This window comes from Passer montanus, unplaced genomic scaffold (assembly GCF_014805655.1).
Source record: "Passer montanus isolate IOZ18808 unplaced genomic scaffold, ASM1480565v1 scaffold7, whole genome shotgun sequence".
Classification (NCBI taxonomy): Eukaryota; Metazoa; Chordata; class Aves; order Passeriformes; family Passeridae; genus Passer; species Passer montanus.
Window position 1 is genome coordinate 11854694 of NW_024372147.1, and position 21179 is coordinate 11875872.

General features: G+C 38.6%; 1 protein-coding gene across 9 annotated transcripts in view; it reads right to left on the reverse strand.

Moving 5' to 3' along the window:
- The window catches only part of KDM4C (lysine demethylase 4C), a 235837-nt gene extending 215306 nt beyond the window's left edge, over positions 1–20531 (reverse strand). For 6 of the 9 annotated variants that reach the window (XR_005629894.1, XM_039729773.1, XM_039729778.1 and 3 more), the window contains exons 1-3: positions 20396–20531; positions 7832–7996; positions 1796–1971 (exon numbers count right to left, since the gene is read on the reverse strand). Coding sequence is in view for 7 of the 9 variants with exons in the window: in XM_039729773.1 (XP_039585707.1) it covers positions 1796–1971; positions 7832–7975 (320 nt within the window). In the remaining 2 variants the exon portion in view is untranslated. Of the gene's footprint in view, positions 1–1795; positions 1972–7831; positions 7997–20126; positions 20273–20395 lie in introns of those variants that run through there. The other 3 variants (XM_039729774.1, XM_039729775.1, XM_039729777.1) reach the window with 3 other exon arrangements.
- Positions 20532–21179: the final 648 nt, after the last annotated feature.

A 21179-nucleotide genomic window follows, 5' to 3' on the forward strand; every position in this document is an offset into this window, starting at 1 on the left:
ACAGAATAGTTTTTTCTAATGATAGCTCCAGAAATCACAGAAATCAGATTGTATTTCTGTTGGGCCCTGAGTAACACACATATAAACTCCTTGATTACAGAATACAGATAAGCTTTTATTTCCCAAAGGTCAAATAGAGAAGAACTTTGGTTCAATGGAGAGCTGCAAATGCCTAAACAAATAAAAGACTAAATGCATTAGACTGAGTACACTTGATCCTTTTAAAGGCAACTGTGATTTAATTTAGATGTTCATGGCCCTTCTCTCTTATCCAAAGGGAACAGGTAACATCCTAACACTCAAGAAAAAAGTCTTTAGAAGAGAAGTCTTCTCCTTTAAGGAGAAAAATTATTTTTATGGGACTACAGAGGCTCTCAGCTACTTGGTATTTTAAGAAATATCGACTGCAGTAAGAGTGTCATAGAATGCTATGTTACACATTTTCTCAAGAGCAGTGACAAATATTTGGAAAGACCTACAGCTAGTAATAGACAGAAACTGTTATATATTTGCATGCAAAAATTAAGTTGCCATCTGATTTCAGTAAAAATCATAAAAATTTAAATCAGAAACACTTCCAAAACATGTTCCATGATGAATATAACAAACTTAACAAACACTATGATACATATTAAAAACATTCAAGCATTTCTGCATTAATTAATTATTTTAAGAAATTAGTGTACCTCAACTTATTAGGGGTTTATAAAATGTAAACTTTAACATCTATGAAAAAGTATTATTGAAAATCACATCAAATACCATATAGGTCTTATAATTTACTCTCACCTCTAATAGTTACTAAATAAATAATTTCAAGGACTACAAAATAGGTTCCTATTTCAAATTACCAGAGAAAAAATAGCGTGCACCAAACTTAATTTTGCACAAGTAATACATATGTACTATTCTTTATAACTGGGGGAAAAAAAAGTTTTGCACGATCATTAAGGCATGGATACTATGGAACATTTGGTAAGGAGCCTCCTTTAAAGCTTTAGATGTCCTAGTTTTTTCTGATCTTGATAACAGCTTCTATTCTTATACCGAATTTCTTAATTAACCTTTAACAGAAACATGCCTTCAAACTAAGGCAGTATTACCTTTCCTCATTCAAATATCTTTTCTTTCTAAGATCCTCTGTCTCACCTTCCAGAAACCACTTCCATTCAGTTTTGAGGAGATAGTCAAGTAAAATATATTCTTTTTATGTGGCCAAAATAACAGGCAAGAATTCCTTCTATCAATTCCCTCTTCTTGGAATGCTCAATAATTTGAAACATTTCAGTACAGTGCCCAGCCCTTCACAAACTTTTTTTCCCCCTCCCATAATATCTCTCTTGCCATGACCATTAACATTGACATTCACTAGACACCACTGAGTTCTCTTGGATTAACGCAAAAGCTTCTGGATTGGTTATAAAAGATATTGGAGTTCTCAGAATTACATGGTGATAGGCCATTCTAGTATCTAGGAATTAAATATTAATAGGTGTAATCAAAGTGAAACTCAGATACACATCCGTATCATCTTCGCTATTTTCTAAATCTTCTGAAAGATAAAGGAAAAAAAGTAGATAGAAAGCATCACGTCTCAGGTTTTTCAGATGCTTTCTTGCTGCCATGGTATCAGATGCTTTCAACAACAAACACAAATAATATTCACATTGTGGTACACTTCCATACCGTGAGAGACAGGAAAAAAAGTAAAAGAAATCACCACCTGCCTTGCACAATTCAAAGAAACCACAACATGTGAAGATAAATATTTGTCTTACTAAGCAAGAGTACATACTTGTCACTGTTGGCTAGATCCTTAAACTCCTTCACTGTCATGGGCTTTTTCTGAATATTGTATTGTGTGAAAAGTCCAGACTGGCCTGTGACCATCTGTTGAATTGGAGCAGGAATCACCAAATCTTCAATATCATCATAATGTTTTCTCGGCTTCCATTCTTTTGGTGGGATAACCTTTACATACAGGAAACAACAGAACAGTTGTGATAACAATTCAAAACATCCTGGATGAAAATCGAAGGAACAGTTGAATATGCCCATACAATCAAAGGAACATTTGCTTACCAGCTGTTTCATATTAACTGATACTGTAAGTGCTCCTAGACAATGCCAAAACCCATTCAGAACATGCTCAAAATCACCTCAATTCACAAGCAGCAACTCACCAATCTACAGAAATTCATAGGCAACTGTGCAAAAATACACGTTTATAATAACAGAGTTGACAATTTTTTCCAATAAGAAAGCCTTATAATTAACAAATAGTTTGCAATCCATGACATCATATATGTTTAGTGTTAAAAAAAAAGTATGGATGATGCATTTGGAGATACAGTTTAGAGGTGAACATGTAGGTGCTAAGTCAAAAGTTGGGCTCAATGATCTTAGATGTCTTTTCCACAACTAAATATTCAAAGATATAAAATTTTTAACCTCAATTAAAATAAAAATTCCTAAAAAAAGCTGTCAGTCTGCTGTCTAAACATTATTTGGTATAAAGTTATTTGTTATGTATAACTATTTTTTAACTGACGAGTGAAAAAAAAATATAGCTGTTTTAGATTTCCGAATCTGTTCAATTTACTTCCCATAAAACTACAGGGTACAGCTCTATTACAGTAAGCCCGTGCACTGATTTAGATACATTAGCTTTTATAATTACATTATTTAATCCTCATAATTGAAGATTAAAGCTATGTGAAGATTAACCAGCTGTAAAGTTAACACATTTATTTCAAATACCACAGAACTACCTACAGTCTGTGAAAACTGCTCAGCAGACTCTGAAGTGTTAGCAAAAGAAATCATTAAGGATTTCAAAGAACCCTGTAGTCATACCAGTATTCTGTAACAGGCTGAGTAATTCTGAACATTTCTTGCACATATTATTTCAGCAGAAAACAAATAACTCTAGATGTATCACCTCTAAAACAGAGCAACAAAAAAATTGTATATATGTGTTTTGGTTTGGTTTTTGAACTTTTACTTGTCCAAAGGCTTAATGACATGTTTTTTGATCCACTCTTTACTTTCATTCTTCTGCTAAGTTTAAATCAAATTTCCATGAACAGTGGCTTGGAAACTTTTAAAGTATCTTACAACAAAGTAGGACAGCTCTTATAAACATGCAACAAGCAAATTACATCATTGGAATAATTAATACATAATTTAGAGGTAGCGTGAGAGACTGAAATTTTAACGTTAAAGGCTTAAACATTGTTCCCAAGGACTTTTTCGCCATTATGGTCAAACTGTATAAAGAAACTGTGCCCACTTAAGCCCACCCCTCCCTGAATAGGCCTGGAACTTTGGACTGCGAGTTTAAGCACCTAAGGAAATGTAAGATACTATAGGTCATCTGACATGACTATTCAATTATCTCAGGTCTAGGGAGAAGTAAGCAAGGCTGTGGGAGAAGAAGGTATCCACAAGGAAGCCAAACCCAGCAGCTGTCCTGAAAATCAGCTCTGGTTGGGTTTGGGGTGGGAGAGGCCATAGCCCACACGCCCATCTGCTGAGGCCAGGTTTGCTCACACGTCCCCAGTGGGCAGGAGGAGAAGTTTTGGGCATGTGGCATAACCTCTGAGCAGAAGGAGTGAACAGCCATCCTCCCTTACACTCAACTGGCTCAGCTGCAAATCCCCCACACCCCTGGATAGCCATATCCACAGGACATTCATGTGAGAAGTGTGGGAACTCAGTACATCACTCCGGATGTCCAGAGCTACCGAGACAACCCAGCAGCTGAGGAGGTGTCGTAAGCCACCAAAAACCCTCAAGCACCCCCAGACTCCTCCCTGAGGGCAAGGGATGCAACAGATCCAGAGTCTGTTGCAAGAGACAGTATCAAACCTGCCCCCATCACTGAGGTCAGGTACCTGGACATTCCCACCTGGCCCAAATGTATATTAATCTATTGAATTCTGTGGTTTTGAGGGGACCCTCACCACAAAGAAGACCAGAAGAAACTGGTGAAGATGTTGCTGGAAACCACAGTGGTGATATTTCTACTTAACCTGTCTGTCACTCTCTTTCCCTCCCCCTTCTCCCCCTTCTTTTTCTGTTTCTTTCAATGTCTCTCTCTCTCTTTTACTTTTAAACAAAATCCATACTTCTGACTTCAGCATATGCTCATGTTTGCACCTTAATTCAGGCAAGGTATCTCTCTAATACTTTTAATAACACGATCACAATGAGGCCGTCCTTAAGCTACACAGCTAGGCTGTTTTCTTACAAGCATTTTAGGATTCCATCTATAAGAGTCATTACAAATTTCATTATTCTATCTCTCCATGAAAGTAATAAAATTCTAAAACAGATAGATACTAAGATCATTTGCTAGCTTTGGAAAAAAATCACAAATAGGCATATTTTAACATTAATGTACTCAAACAATCATAAGAAATCCAGTCAAGGCCATCAGGGCTAAAAGCACATAGCAAAAGACAAATATCAAGCCAAAGGAAATATATCCAACAGTAACATACTTCCATAGCTAATGTTTTTATTTCACAGATAAACAGGTGTTTCTATCTAGTTTTTACACAGACGCAACTCCCTCTTTACTCTTTTCCTTCTCCGCTTCCACAGGACTTCTGCCGTACAAGAACTATTTAGCAAGTTTCAGTATTGTTGCCTTTTAGAGAAAAAAAAAATCCAATCATCTTGTGATTCCTACTTATTTCTTTCACAGAACACTTAAATTATACTCACATTAACAAAATATGAAATGCTAGTTTGGAAGCAGAGAAGTCATGCATTCAGAAAATATGCATAGAAATCAAATATATGCATAGAGATTTCCATTTTCATGATTATTAAGCATGAAGTCAGAGGTTTGGCTCAAATATATGAATACTGAAAAGCAAAATTTGCATTATCTTATTTAATTCAAGGTCAATGTGTTTTAAGCAATAAAAATATTTTTGTGAATACAAGTTCAAAATATTCCCTTCCAGCTAAATGGAGTATGTTTATTACTGTTATAATTAGAGTGCTGGTTAGAGAAGTGAATTCTGTGGGGATCAATACACAAAAAAAAAAGTTTTACAAGAAGACAAAAATGAACTTCCAGCCCCAAAGAATTTGCATTTTCTAAGGAAGATAAGGACAAAGACCGAAGATGTTAATATATCATGTTCAAAGCAACACACAGCTAGCCAATATAACATCTGGAAATAATGACCAGGTCTCTGTGGTTTTACCACTGACCTGTCCCACTGAAGACTCTTCATATTCCCTTAAGTAAAAATAGCCTCTTCTAAGTCAAGCAAGTTAGATTTATTCAATGGGAGCAACCTAGATCAAATTCATCAGTCACAATGTTGAATGCTCAAATATGAAAAAGGAAAAACCTAAGGCAAGACTTTCCATTTACATATTTATTTATTTATCAAAGATTCTAAACATATTAATACAGTTTAGTATCATTTAGTGTGATAAACAGTTTTAGATAGGGATGTCTTAGTTATATCAGTCAGTCTCCTGCACGAAGACTGCACGTCAGTACTGAGAGCAGAGTGCTATCAGCACATACATTTCCGTTAAATCCCCTTTCATATACTGGTAATCTCCCATATATCTGATTCTCAATGGCACTGGCCACTACTTCTATGTAACTATTACTCCCCAACTCATTTGAAAATTGTTTTTCTTGCACTTGCCAGTATCTATTTTCAGCATAGTGTTCTGAAATTATTTCTCTACTTGCCAGTGTGACTGCAAATTCATTTAACTCTTTCGCTCTGTATCAATACAGTTTGAATTTTCTAAACACCTCATTCTCCGGTAAAGACAACTAATCTATCAGTGTCCCTTGTTTGTCATTTGTCCTATTGTTTTTGGCCTTTGTCTTCCTTTTTAAGTATAGAATCCTCTGTAACAGTAAGACTAAAATAGATTTTCTGTGCCTAAAACTCATTTTAGACTTTGAAAAGCCTAATGGCAATTTTTTTGCTGATTTGCTCAAGGGATGCCATAGTACATCATCTGCTTTGCCAATGGTTTGATATTGTTTGTCTAGTACCTTAATTACTTGTTTCAGACATAGCATTAGGAACTTCAGTGATGACTGCAGTTTTTTTAACTTTGTTTCCCATATTCCTTCCTTCCGCCACTTCCTTCCTTCCGCCACTTCCTTCCTTCTTTCCGCCACTTCCTTCCTTCCTTCAATATGTGCAAGCTTTACAGTCATTTCATCCCCATTTACACACACATGTTCTTCTACACAGGTAACAGGTCTTCTCCCCTTTCATGTTCACATTGAACCTAAAGTGTTGGGTATGCCTACTCTGATTGTGTTCTCTGTTTAGTGCTTAAATTACTGCTTCTGCAAATGCATGTAGGTCTTCTGGTAGTATTATTCTTTTGCATTCATACCTGAGACTGTACATCCTGGACTTAAAAAAAAAAAATTAGGTTCCCTGTAAGTTAATTTTCTATTACTATCAAAATTGATTATTTTTCCTGTTACTTTTAAAGCCAATATCCAAAACTTAGAAAATGTTCCTTAAACTTTTGCAGCATTAATTATTCACTTGATAAGATTTGTTTTAAAAACTACTTAGTTGGTTAACTTTTATTTATAAATTTTTGAGACATTATCAAAATATAGTGAAAAACAGAATATAAAATTCTCAAGACAACCTAGTAATGTGTTGAAAGTACCTGACAGACTGAAAACAGCAAGAGATGCTTTAACTGCTGTTCAACCAAGCAGGAAGATACCACTACAAGGAAGGTTACTGATCAAGATTCAAGGACTGCAATATGTCATCCCCGTACAGACACACAGGCTGCTGAACACAACCGAACATAGGAAAAATTCAGCACAGGCTTTCCACTGTTGCCTATTTATCACATTTCTACTTCTGTTTGCAGAGAAAATGTTGAGAACATAACCTATGTACTCTATCAGCTGAAACAAAAAAAAAAAAAAACCAACATACAAGGTTTTCAAAGAGTGAAGAGTTCAGTTTTGCTTTGTTTCACAGGAAGCAGGAGTGGGCAGGGGGGGAACCAAGAATTTCAAGTTTTGTTCATTCTCACTCAGATTCTAAATGTCTTGACCATGCAACATTAGCTTCAAAACCCAGTGATGGAGATAGCTGCTCCCGCAGAGTAACTAAGATGGTATTTCCAGATCTGCATTGGTTTCTGCTGGTTTGAAAAGTGGCAAAATGGACACAGCATAAACAATTATATGATGTAGCACTAAATTATGTCAGACTGTACCTCTGACAGGGGAGGAACTCCTGCTCTAAGGTCCTGGATGTGCCATTGTTCAAAGCGCAATACAGCCACAGTTAGTGTGCCTGAAGTTTTCATTAACAAGAACACAACTTGATCACCATTAAAAAGAAAACTATTTCCATTCAAACACTGCCTTACCATCTTTATGTTCACCATAATGAAGTGGGATTATTTGCTCCAGGAAAGCTTTACACAACCCTAAAACACCAAGTTCAACACTTGGTATATCAGGACTACTTTCATTTAGACTACCAACTCCCGCTTTGCTCTGATTTGACCAAAAATAGTTTGAGTCTACTTAGAAAGAGATCCTATTTTGCTATTGTAAATTTGTAAACAACTTACAGAAAAAACACTACACAACACCTTCATTAGTCTGCATGAAATGTAAGAGATACAGAAAGGCTCTTTCTTAAAATAGCAACAAATCATTATCTATTCCCTGAAAATCATTTGAAAAAAAATAAATAATAAAAAGGTCAGGTTTGTAATCAGCAAAATACAAGTAATGGGAAATCAGCTATTAGGAGCATTTTTCCTCTATATTATAATACATGTTTACCTTTGCAACTCCAGCCCTATGAGCACCTTGTGATTCCATGTGTGCTAAGTATTTGTTGAATTCCCTGAATTCATCCATCGAAGGCCTAAAAGTCATGATTTTGCAGCTTGGGTTTGGAGGACTATCTGAGGTAACAGCAGCCATTCTGGTTCAATTTCAATCTACCTGTTAAAAAAAAATCAAACACTGTAGAGAATAATCTGCAAAACCAATTCTGACATTCAACATACATGGTTTCAAACAGAAAAAAAATTATCTACAATTATCTGCCCAGGCTAGTATAAAAGGCAAAAAACAAATGCTTACTTTTTATCTTTACTCCTTTGAGAATACTCAGCCTTTACCCAGCACAAGCACTATTGTAAATGACAAGCACACAGTCCAGTCCATACCTCTGCTTTTACAGCATTTTTTCTCAAGTTAACCTAGGATCTTCCTGTGTAGATCCATCTGCATATTCTCTGTCTAGACAGTTACATTACACAGCATAACCCAGAGTAACAAAGCTATATGTTTGATAAAATATCACAATTTCCATTCAGTAAATGGAGAAAAACAGTGCACTGGGTCTAGCAGTGGCCAAACACCAGCGCACTCATTAAAATAATTTACTCATTTTTGCTGCAAGATAAGGATTAGGAGGAGAGCAAAGCAGGCTCAAAACTTTAAAGGGTGTAATTATTAACAGAACTAAAAGAAAAAATAGTAAGAAATCAGAAGACCTTCAGAACACTTCTCCTCCCCCCCAACTCTTCTTTCCTTTCCTATTTACAACATAAAGAGACAAATCTGGTATTTTCAGTCAGTTTGCCACTTTTGAAATCTTTCTTCAGTTCACTTAGGCAGAGGAGTCTCTCCTGCCATGCCATGGCAACTTCTCCACAAGAAATAGTTCTCTCACGCTTTTAATTTTCATGAATAGCAGCCACCCAGAAATCTGCAGTTGTGAAGTTCCTGCTATGGTTTGGTAGTCTTCCCGCAACTACCACCGAGGTCATCTCAGTTTATTGGGGTGCAATTTTAAGGATAGGCTGTTCTAGTATAGAAACAAAAGTTCTTTTATCTCTGGGAACAGTGGTTTTCTTCTCCACCCTTGAGGCCAGGTTTCTCATCTCTCTCAGAACTCTGTTCAAGCTTCTCATTAGATCACAGCTACTTCAATATCTGCTTCAACACTGGTGCTTCTGGCTCATGGCTGTAGTTAGAATGCTACATGCCCCCAAATGCATTCCATGAGTTACAGGGAAAAAAAGTCTGATGTATCAATTACGTCTTCACCATAGCCTTACAAGAGCATTTCAGCCCAAGACTAAGGCATTCTCCTTCCATCTGGGATTTGACTCCTCCTCCACTGACTTGGTGTCTCCATATTATTTTCTTTACAGGTCTTCACCCTTTCATTTTTCTGTCACTTGACAGAGGATTGATGTCTGCATGTTTCATCTGTGCACTAAAAGAGTTAACACTTCACCCTGGCCTATAGATGGTTAGGTGATCTCTGCCAGGCAGCGGCCGTTCTGTTTTCTGGCCCCCTGCCATATTCCATTCCAGCTGTGGGGCTGCTTTTCTGCACGGGCTGCAGGGCCACCTCTGTTCTCAGCTGCATGATTTTCCATAGTGCCAGCATGATGTCTGGGCAGCTCATGGCTGGAGTGGAACCTGGCTCAGCTCAGCTCTACCTGAAGCCGAGCAGGCCTGGCCACCGGCCGTGGTTGGAGCTCGGCGGTGGCAGAATCTCAGCTGACCCATGCTGCGGGCTGACCTGGCCGTGCGGTGTAGCAGGTCCTGGCCAGGCCAGTGCTGCAGCAGAGCAGGGCCCAGCCCCACAGCGGAGCAAGGCCTGGCCCAGCCAGCATCCAGTTACCTGTTCAAAGGCCAGAAGCAAGACAGAGATAATCCCAAGGCTTGTTAGTCCTTAAGTGTGATTTCACAAAGGCATATTCAGCTCTCTTAAGTGGTTTAACAGGGTGTCAATATTCATAACTAGCAAGCTGATTGGTTCTGCCAGGTCCGAAGGAAACTGCTAAGGTCCATATAGGGAATCACTTCTTTCCGTAGTGAATGTTTTTTCTTTAACTAAGAGCTAAACTACATTAAACCATGACAACCAATTATTCACTTCCCACTCACACTATGAATAGAAAGAGCACTTGGATTTTCTAGTTCTCACAATCAGCAGTTTAATAACAGGACTATATTCCTGCTCATTCTCTGAAAACTTCAACAGAGAAAAAAGCAAGTAAGCCATACACATAAAATCAGCATTTCCTCTGATTTCCATTTCTATATTGAGACTGACTAAAAGAAAAAGTCATTTCCATTTCATACCAGGATACAGTACTCACGACTGGAGGACTGAACTTTAGGCAAGTGACAGATACACACTACACGTTACCTTCAGATCAGAAGGTGCTACAATTTCCAAGTATAAATCACCATGTGCCATCTGCTGTTCACAAAACTCTTCACAAATTCTTACAAAAATACTGCTTGTAAATACTGCTTGTAAAAAATTTCTTCCAACATGCTCTGATCAGATCTGTGGTTACCCCAACCCTTCATGCCAAACACTGGGTGCCAAACTGGCAATTAAATACCACACAGCTGATCACACTTCCCCCATCCATAATGAGATTGGAAGGAGAATCAGGGAAAAAGTAAAAATTCACAAATTAAGAACAGCTTAATAATTGAAACTAAGTAAAAATTATTTTTATTTATTATTATCATAGAGAGAGAGAGAAAGAGAGAGATAAAACCCAAAAAAGCCCAGGTTATACACAATACAAACTGCCATCAGCCACCTCCTGGGTAACTCACCCATGTTATATACTGGGCACGGCATCCTACAGAATTGAACAACCCTTCAACCAGTTTGGGTCATCTCCCTCCCAGGTTTTTATGCATCTCCATACTGGAAGAGCACAAAACACTGAAAAGTCCCTGATTAAGATTAAGTACTACTTGGCAATAACCAAAATATCAGTGTCTTATCAGCATTACTCTCATACTGAATTCCAAACACAGCCCTGTAGCAGCTAAACACACAAGTTAGTATTAATTCTGCCAACTCATACAAGCACACTGTCAGATGTCACCTGCATCATCTTTCACTACATCACAGATGAAGCCCATTTCCAAAAGCATAACTTGATCCACCTACTAACTTGCAGTTGCTATGTAAACATATGAAATTGAATTATGCATATAGGAAGTCAGTGTCAAAGGGAAACCTCTTTTCAACCATTTAATCCTCATTTATTTGTGGGTGAAGAGCATAAGAAATTACAGTGCCTGTTTCATTTCTATAGGCCTGAAGTTCTCTCTTCTCTGGAATTATTTTTTTTTTACTGTGAAAGGGTAAAAGTTTGAAATACATCTGATTTACTATATCCCTTATGCAAAAGTGTAAGGAGACCAGAAAAATCCATATCCAAGCGGTTCAGCTATGAGAAAAGCTGCAGGATTATTTTGGCCAATGTCTGATTTCAAGTACCAGGCACAAAAAAGTTATTATTGCATAAATTACCATGAGAAAATTTATCTTAACCAAAACATCTCACCAAAAAATACACCAGTTTTAATAGATAAGCTGCTCTAAAAACAGCCACATACCAAATCAACTGACTATACCATGGCACTTTGACACAATGAAGAAATTCAGCTAATTTAAGGATTATTAATTGAACTAATAAACAATGATTAACTCATGCTAACTGTCACAATCACACATCAGCATTCTTGCCTGGCTACCAGACTCTAACAACCCTGTTTGTGAAGATACTCACAAGACTATGCCATTTTCTCTCCGTAACTAAGTACACACTCAAGCACGTAACATATTGTACTGTGAGACCTCAACCAGTATCACAAGCAGAATTAATACATTTCAACTAATTATGAAAACAAACACATGTAGAGTATTAGAAACACTAAATTTTTGCCCAGCTTCATTGCAGTGTAAAAAATACAAATCCTGCCCTTCACAGATCTTTTTTCTACCATCTTCCATCTATCTTAGGGTCCAGGCCCCTAAGCAATAAGCACACAGACCGGACAGCTGTGTTACTTTCGGTAGAAATAAACTGTTCAATCCATGCTCTTCTGTAACCCTTCTTCCTCAGTTAAAAACACCTTCTCATTAATTTACTGGGTAAAGCTGCTCCTTCATAAGCACAATGTTTGCAAGAACTCCTTAAGAGGATTCTTCAGATCAGGTGTCAGAAAGATCATAAAGGCTATGAAGAATTTGCTATGTTAGAAGTCCATTAGATGTTTCTATAATTTTATGATTTCTTAGTAACTCAACACCATCTTTATAACTATGATCTATCAGTTCTAACTTCTTACATCTGTTTTACAATTTCGTTATTGCATTTCTTCATTACAAACACCTATCAGAAACAGTAGGCACAAGTACTGAGTTACAAAGTCTAAATTTAACACCAAAAATAACACTATGATACAAACTAACCAAAAAATGTTGGCCTCCCAATTCAATTCTATTAAATTCTAACACAATATGTAATTCTTTCAAGGACTTTGTGGAGCTCCCAAATCCTACATTCTTTCTCCAAACAATACCTACTTTTGGTATTTTTCTCACGTGCAAAAACTAGTTATACCCTAACCAAATCATTAAGACAAGAGAGCACAATATATACTCCAGTGTCACCGTTAATAGGCCCTCAGAGGTTCTTTTGCAGACAAAATCACAACTACTAGGAGACCATTCTAATGCAAAATCTGCACTGCAATCATATTATCGCTGACTCAATTATTGCACTTAGGCGTATACGTAACTACCTACTTTGTGATATTACAAAGCTGTACAATCAAAGAAATAAAACTTCCAGAGCTTTTATTGACTACTACACAATGAAAATGTGCAAAATATTAGTAAATACAAAGTTACAAAAAGAAGGCCAATGTGCCCAGGATGCACTTTATGAAATAGAGAGACAAGTAATATGTACACGGGGAAATTTTACAGTTATTTTAAGTCCCTCATATCAGCATTGTAATCAGACATTTTCTGTCCCCTTGCACAGCAGTACTGCATGCTGAAAAAGATGCCCATAATTACCTAGAAAAACAAAGGGTAGTGTGAATAAATGTGAACAAACCTCACTCAAATTATCATGCATTAGTACTTTACATAACATTGAAAGAAGCTTTTTAGCTAATCATAGGAAAGCTTTAGCCAAACAAGCTAGGAACCTGATCCAATAAACTCCACAGCCCGTCCATAAACCTTCCATTTCTTGGTGACCAAGTAGTCTGTCTATGTCTTTAAATCGTCTGATTAAACAACTCAGAATGTAAATAAAATATAAGCATGTAGTTTGTCCAAAGTTGCCAGCTAAAGAGCTAAGTTGTCTAGCTAGGAACTAGGTTGAAGAACCTGATCCTTCTTTTGAAAAGTTTACAGCCATTGTAGGGCCCTGTTAAAACCCTCAAATCATCAGCTAGGAGAATATTAATGCTACATTAGTCTTAATACTGCAGAAGTGAAAACAGGGGGTCACCAAAGTACAGTCACCCACATCTATGTCAGTATGTATCCTAAGAAATCTGATTATCAGAGTTCAACATTAGAAATGCTCACATAAAGCAAGATGAAATCTCATTAATGCTACAATTATTTACATAATCCACAATGCAAATACATTTCACTAGTTATGACAGGAAAAGTGTTTTTTAAACAAATCCTGCAAAATCTGAAATGCAAGACTTGTACAGACATAACAAACCTAATAGTAAGGAACAGAAGTGTATATCACATGCTTGATAACACACTTTATTCCACATGTTTTTGGTAATTGCAAAATCTACATAATTGCTTCTTCTATATCCTAACAAAAGAGAGGGACCTTTATACCCCACTACAGTCAAATAAAGCTTGCCTTTACAAATTAGCACCAGGCAGCTACAATTTCCAGCCTCCACTGCCAAAACATTGAACTGTTTCTTTGTAATGTCCGCACACTAGAAAAACAACATGTGTTAATTTGCAATTAGTTAAAAGGCACAAAAACCTGTAGCCTTCACTACATTAAACCAATTTTTAGTATTACAATATTCTCTCTCCGCCTTAATACTATGCTCTGAAGGCCATACACTTCTTTTTGCTTCTAGTCTAAAATAAACTAACCAGTACTGTGAAGTCCACCCATCATCAGTGGGGAATCCAAACTTTCTGGCTCCAGACTACACAAGATTTGACAAAATAGTTCTTCCTAAGATGCCTTCTGGGAGACATCTCTTGACTGCCTACTTTGGGCAGTCTCCTCTACTGAAAGCACTGTTAAAAAAAAAAAAAAAGCACACACTAATACATCTACTCTGCTATACACAAAATTATTAGCTAACATTGAAAAGGAATAAATAACTATAGGCCATTGCATCCTAAAATAAATGTGTTCATATTTTGAAAGATAAGATACTATCTATCAGGAATTTCGAATCTGTTACTTAGGTTATTTGATTGTATTAACAGTGAAAATAAATATACAGAACATAATGCTTTGTATTTGTGATATGAGGCCAAATCTCATGGTTAGGTATATATTCCTGAGATATCCATCATCATCAGAAAGACTCAAGTTTATAAATGTTAGGAGTATTGAAGATTTTTATAGATTCTACAAACTTAAGAAACCCAAGAATCTGGGCAGAAAACTATATCCTGAAGGACTTGAAACCACATCTATTTTACCACAAACCTCTGAGTAGTTTGAAGCTTCATTACAAGTTTACATGTCTATGTCTGGTACTACCCTACAGCAACATTTCAAAATTATAAATTGGCCTAACTTGAGCCCATAAATTTTGAACTGAAAAATGACCTGAATTCATTCCTAGATTATTCTTCTCCCACACCAGGCTCACAGCATGAAAAACATCTTGAAATAAGTGATCTGGGAGAAAGGGCAAGGAAAAAAGAAACTTAAAGAAAAAGTATTTAAAGTATTTTTCTCATTTTTATCTGCTACCCATGACTCCAGACTTTCTACTTTTTTTTAATTAAAACACAGGCACGAAATCCGTAGTCCTAAACAGAAGCAGCATGAAACAGCCTCCAGCAATGGCAAAAGCAAGTTACCAAGAAGCTAACTAGTCTCCACATCTTCACAATTGCTAACAGCAGGTATCTAGTTATAAGTTAGTGTTGGGGTAGCTTATAATACACATTTGCAGAATACCATCTCATTCTTCAGTAATGTATATACCAAGAAATCCTTAAACATAGGGGATATCACTTCATTTTGCAGTGTGATGATTTTTCCCTTTGATGATTTTGAACCTTTGTAGGCCTTTAATATCCAAAACATTTCAAGATGAAGCACACTACAATCTGCTAATATCTCTACAATGTGCTAATATCTTCCTCTGTGTATGATGAATATTTCATGTTCTAGTTTCATCTCATAGCTCATGCGCATACTGAGAACAACTATCTAACTGCTCCTATCTACCTTAAGACCATACAGGTATTACAGATCTTTACCATGGTCTCACAGAGTCTATCTCTCTCCTAAGCCGAAAACTTCTAGTCTCACCACAGAAAATCCATTCCATATTTCTGATCATCTGGATCTCTACCATTCCAGTAAATTACTTTTAGTCAAGGGAAAAGAATATCCAAGCTGAAAGCACTATTTAAGATGCAAGTAAACCATCAACTCACACAATGGTGTAACATTTTCAAACTTGAGTGTAGTCCTCAAAGAGTCCAGATAGTAGTTTGGCCTAGCTCTCAGTTTTCAAAAATCTAATTTACAAGTACCTAGAATTTCAGAAAAATATTCATTGCTAATGCAGCCTATAATATTTCTGGGGCTAGAGATCACAGGTGGTAGATGCGAACTCCTTCCTAATTAGGCAATTTTCCAAGCACAGTTTTAGCAGGCCCGTCATTTCTGCCTATACAGCATTTAATTAACTCCTTTAACAGGTCCCCTCCCAAAAGATACCCTTATAGCCTTTATAGGTCATGTGCAGAACCAGGAAATTAACTCAGGGGTCTTTGTGTGTCCCTTCCAATTCAGGACATTCTATGACTTCACAAGTCCTTAAAAATCAAAACATATATCTTTTTTTCAGGGATATGCTACAGTAACTGTGATAATAATTTTCCCAATGAACCACCATATAGCAAATCCTTTATTAGAAGCTGAATAAGGACAGCATGAAAGGGGAAGAAAAAGAATAAAGAAAAAACACCAAACACATAAATGAGGCTCTATAACCAGATAAACAGAAAGAGGTACTTGTCTCTCTTAAACCTGCTTAGTTATGGAACACCCAAAACTGCATTTCTGCACCAGTAAAAAAGTTCACCTTCAGTGTGAGCACTTCCATTCTCACAAAGGATTTCATAATACAAAGACTAGCCCCAGTTCCCCTGCCCTCATATTTTGGTCTAATTTACCACAGACCAAATACCTAGTGGCCAAGGCTTATCCAGCAATGTCATGCCTTTCTGTTTTTATGGCTGAAAGCATACACACTAAAGCAAACCACAGATATGGTCAGTTTGCATGACCAAAAGCTCCCCAGTGATCCCAGGCCCCTGAAATGACATACCATTTAACAGGAGTGGCAGACTACCCAATTAACTCACAGAATGGTTATCTAGCAACCACGTGGCTCTTACCCACAATATTATATCAGACAAAAGGAGCAAGTTCAACTGTAAAGGGCCTCGAGGGGTAGCTGTATGAGGAGCAGGTAAGGCAACTGCTCAGTCTGGAGAAGAGGGGAGACCTCACTGCAGCTACAACTTCCTCGCGAGGGGAAGAGGAGGGGCAGGCATTGGTATCTTATCTGTGGCAACAGTGACAGGATCAGAGGAAATGCCCTGAAGTTGTGCCAGGGAAGGTATAGGTTGGATTATCAGGAAAAGGTTCTTCACCCAAAGGGTGAGTGGGCACTGGAATGGGTTCTCCAGGAAAGTGGTCACAGCTCTAAGCCTGACTGAGTTGAAGAAGCGTTTGGACAATGCTTTCAAACACGGTGTGATTTTTGGAGTAGTCATGTGCAGAACCAGGAGATGAACTCAGGGTCCCTTGTGTATCCCTTCCAACTCAAGACATTCTATGACTCTGCACAGAGCCACATCATAATAAATCTAAAGGAGATTTCCACAACACTGTGAGTTTAGAAGTTTCACCAATTCATATAAGCTATACTACAACTTTAAAGGCAACAAATCAATTAAGAAAACATTTTTCCTCTATTAATTAATTGTTTTTCCACGTTTTAAATATTTTACTTATCTCAGTTTTGAAATACTTATCATAATTTATTCAAATTGCATACTCCAAATACTTCCATCAAGACAAACCCAGAAATGAAGAGTTTGATTTCTAAACCTGGAGTTTCTTCCACATTTCTATGTCTTCATTTGTAGATTAGTTTACAGACTTCTACACTTTTCCACAATTCAATTTTAAATGGAAATTACTGTTTTTCAAAACAGTTTATGACTATAAACAATTTATCCAGCTACTAAGCCATAGGCTCATTTACCATTTTGGCAACTTATATACTTTTTTAATCAAAGAAATAAACTGAGAAAATGAAACAAAACCTGATTGAGCACAGTCATGTCTGTCATACAACACCTACCCTGAATATAAGTATTTACCTAGGTCTTAGAGACAAGCTACCTGCTAATAACTAATCTTTTAATTTTATTAGACAGAAAATTCAGCAGGATATCACATGTGTAATGAGGTAAATCCCAACAATCCAATCAAGCAACTCTACATTTTACCGGCAGGAATGTTACAAAGGATCTGTAGCATGTCTTGCTTGTAAAAGTTCCCTAAAATATCTGCATCAGTCAATGAACTATCCCACCTTGTCTGAGAATCAGAAACTGACTAGACACTGGATTTTTTTCAGTATTCAGTTTTCACTAAGAGATGTGTTTTGAACTTTAACTCTGGCAACTTTAATACCTTAAATTTAAAATCCTGACATGTTTTGTAATCTTTATTTATATAGATTATAATGATTATATAGATGGTCCTCAGTTTTCAGGATGTACTGTCCTAAATATTAGTGTCCCAAATATCCTGTCCCATAAATGCTGGACATAAACAAAATTACGGATAAAAATGAGTACTTGCATAACTCAGTAGTACAACTACTCACACACACAAAGCCAACAACTCAACTGCTATGTGCAATTCCACAATTTTAAACTGGTGAAATTAAGTCGGAGGAAAGAGCAAGACTACAGCAGAATTAATTATGACATACAATGCCACCTATGAAACCTGAAGTAAACTGTAAGTCTTCATATAACAAAACTAAGACTTCATTTATAACAGATACTGGGACTTTGGACCAGCAAATTCTTATTAACATTTTCATTATATGATTTGATTACACAACAATTACTACTCTCCAAGTATAAAATACTGCTTTTTCTTCAAAAAGAAGAATTCTACATGTCTTCTGTGATTCTAAACAAAAATCAAGACAAAAACTCACCACATCACTTGCTGATTTTGAGATATGAATTATCAAACTATCAAGTGACTATGGAGATTTTTTACTAGAGAAGTACTAAAATCTTAACATTTCAGAACACCACTCTTTGAACCACCCCTGTGATCATTCAGAGATCTTGCAAATACCTTATATCGACAGAATTATAGCAATGCATCTTCCCTTTGATATCCATGTATACTGAATACATGTTTCAAAAGATGTTATGGTGAGGCTTTTTTAATTTAAATCGGAGGTGATAGGATGGAAGTACCGCCTTTAACAGCACCACAACCCTATTCACATTCTATTCAGCATAATGTTGATGAAATATTTCTCACTAAAAGAAAACTAAGAAAAAAATTGAATATCGAAGTGAATTACCTGCAGAACTAAGAATCAGACCAACTAAGAGCTGCTTAAACTCAGAAAGTCCTTAATCTATAACCTACTCGACCCAATATTTTATAATACAGTTAAGCACACAATTGCATTTTTAATAATTACTATGTTTGCTAATATTACCTTAGGAATATTCTAATAATGAGCAGTTGACAACATAATTTTATTATTTGAATGTAATACTGATTGTGCACTCAGATTTAGTGCCGAACTATTTATTTGATTTGTTTAGAAATTAGCTTAAGACATAGAAAATACTCCATCCAGTACTCAGCAATAATTAAAGAGTAAAACTTACAGGGTTTGATTTTTTTTTCCCAATTTTATCATGTTTACCATTAAAAAAAAAAAAAAAGACATCAGAGACCAAATCAGATTAGGGTTTTTTAAAACAAACACTGACCAAAGACTTTTCTCTCATATACTTTATTCCAACTCTGACCCAACAGCTATTTAACGATGTCCACATATCTGGGTGATACATATTGTTTCCTGGGTCAGTCCTGGAAAGGAAACTGCCAGCAACAACACCACTTCAAACCTAAGCTGGGAAAAAAACCAGCATGAGGGTCAGTAGTTCAACTTACTCTCATTTCAACTACTGAAACAGGAATCATGCTTATGTTTTCCATCTTCTTGTGTTTGGAAAATACTTCTATGAAGCAATGCCACCAGCTACTTATGACAGTATAAGCAAAGATAAAGGTAAAACCTAAGTCAAATTTTATCCCATAGACATAAAAAATCCCACCTCATTAGGTGTCACTAAGTTTCTTTCTCGTGGAAAAAGTTATTCCACTTAAAAGGTGCTCGTTTAGTAGCCACTAAATAGTAACTGCAGTTCCTATAGTTGGTCATTATCAGCAAAGAATCATAAATCTGCACTTCAAAAGATAAAATATAAATGCCGTTTATTCTCTGAGTTAGTATAATTGTTTTTAAAAACACACGGACAAACGAGTCTTTTTCCTAACATAGTTAACCTATGAGAAATAATATTCTGCACACACTTCCCACTTACTTTCCCAGCTAAAATCAGAGGAGAGTAAGCCTATTAAAACTACTACCATGATAGAGAGACCTGATCCCAAAACCAGTTTCGAAAGCGTTTTATAACCATGGACAGATGTGGAAAAGGCGCTTAATTCAGTTCTTCGCTCAGCACGCAACTCTGAAGTCTTAGCTACATGCAGGAATGAACGAGCTGCACCAGAAAGAAACTATCTGGAAAGCCCGCAACAATTTCATCAAAATCCCTGAGAGACACGAAGAGAGATAAAGCTCTATTTCACACCGTCCACGCACTTCGACCACGCGGAGAACCCGCCCGACCTCCCAGGGGCAGCCCCGAGGCAGAACTGCCGGCCGCGAGCAGGAGCGCCAGACCCACCTTTCCCACCGCCGCCGGCTTCGCTTCCTGCCTCGGTCCCCGCCACCACCCTCCCGTCCGCGGCGCGGAGCCCGCGCACCCATCCCCTCCCGGCGCGGGGGCTGCCGCGTCCCCGCGCCGCGCCTGAGGGAGCTGCCGGCGGCACTCCGGCCCGCCCGGCGATGCTCCGCCGCCGGGACCCGCCGCGCACCCCGCTCCGAGCTGGCCCGGCGCACTCCGGCCGCCCCGCCGCCTCCCCGCTCGCCCCCGGCCCACACGCAGCCTCGTACCTCCTCGCCGCACAGCCGCGGCCGCCGCCAGGGCCAGCTCGGCGCTCCCTCCGCACCTGTCCGGGAGAGACTCCAGCGGGCAGGCGCGGCCGGAGGAAGGGATGAGGGGCGGGACGGGGCGGTGTGGGACGGTGTAGGACGGGACGGGACGGGACTGGCAGGGCGGAGCACTGCAAAGCGGGACCGGGACAGGGGCTGGGGCAGGCCGTCCCCTCGAGGCTGTCGCCAGCCCTGCCCGCACGGCGGACACCCCGCTCCCGGATTTCGGATGACAGCTGCTGGACGCGCACGCGCGCTCGCGGGGGGCAGCGCACGTGACCCAGGGAGCGGCGCCTGGCGCGTCACGTGCCGGGAGCGGGGGGCGGCGCCGCGGGCGCTTCCGGGCGGGAAGCGGCGCTGTGGGAAGGCGGAGCGGGCGGAGCGGGTCGGGCGCGCAGCCCTCAGCCCTTAGCCCTGCAGGGCGGATCAGCCGCTCCTGCGGGCCGGAAAGGGCCTGCCCGCTTCTCTGGGCCGCGCCCGTGAGCGGCCTGTGCGCCCGCCGGGAGGCAGCCGGGGAGAATGCCAGCGCAAAGCCTAGAGCAAGTTCGGTCTGTTAGAGAATCACAGAATCAGCTAGGTTGGAAAAAGCCTTTGAGGCCGTCGAGTCCAGCCTATGGCCGAACAACACCAAGTCAGCCAAAGCATGGCCAGATGTTTTCTTAAACGCCTCCAGGGGCGGTGACTCCACCACCTTCCTCGGCAACCGATTCCGCTAATGACCCTTCTTGTGAAGGCTTCCCTCGAC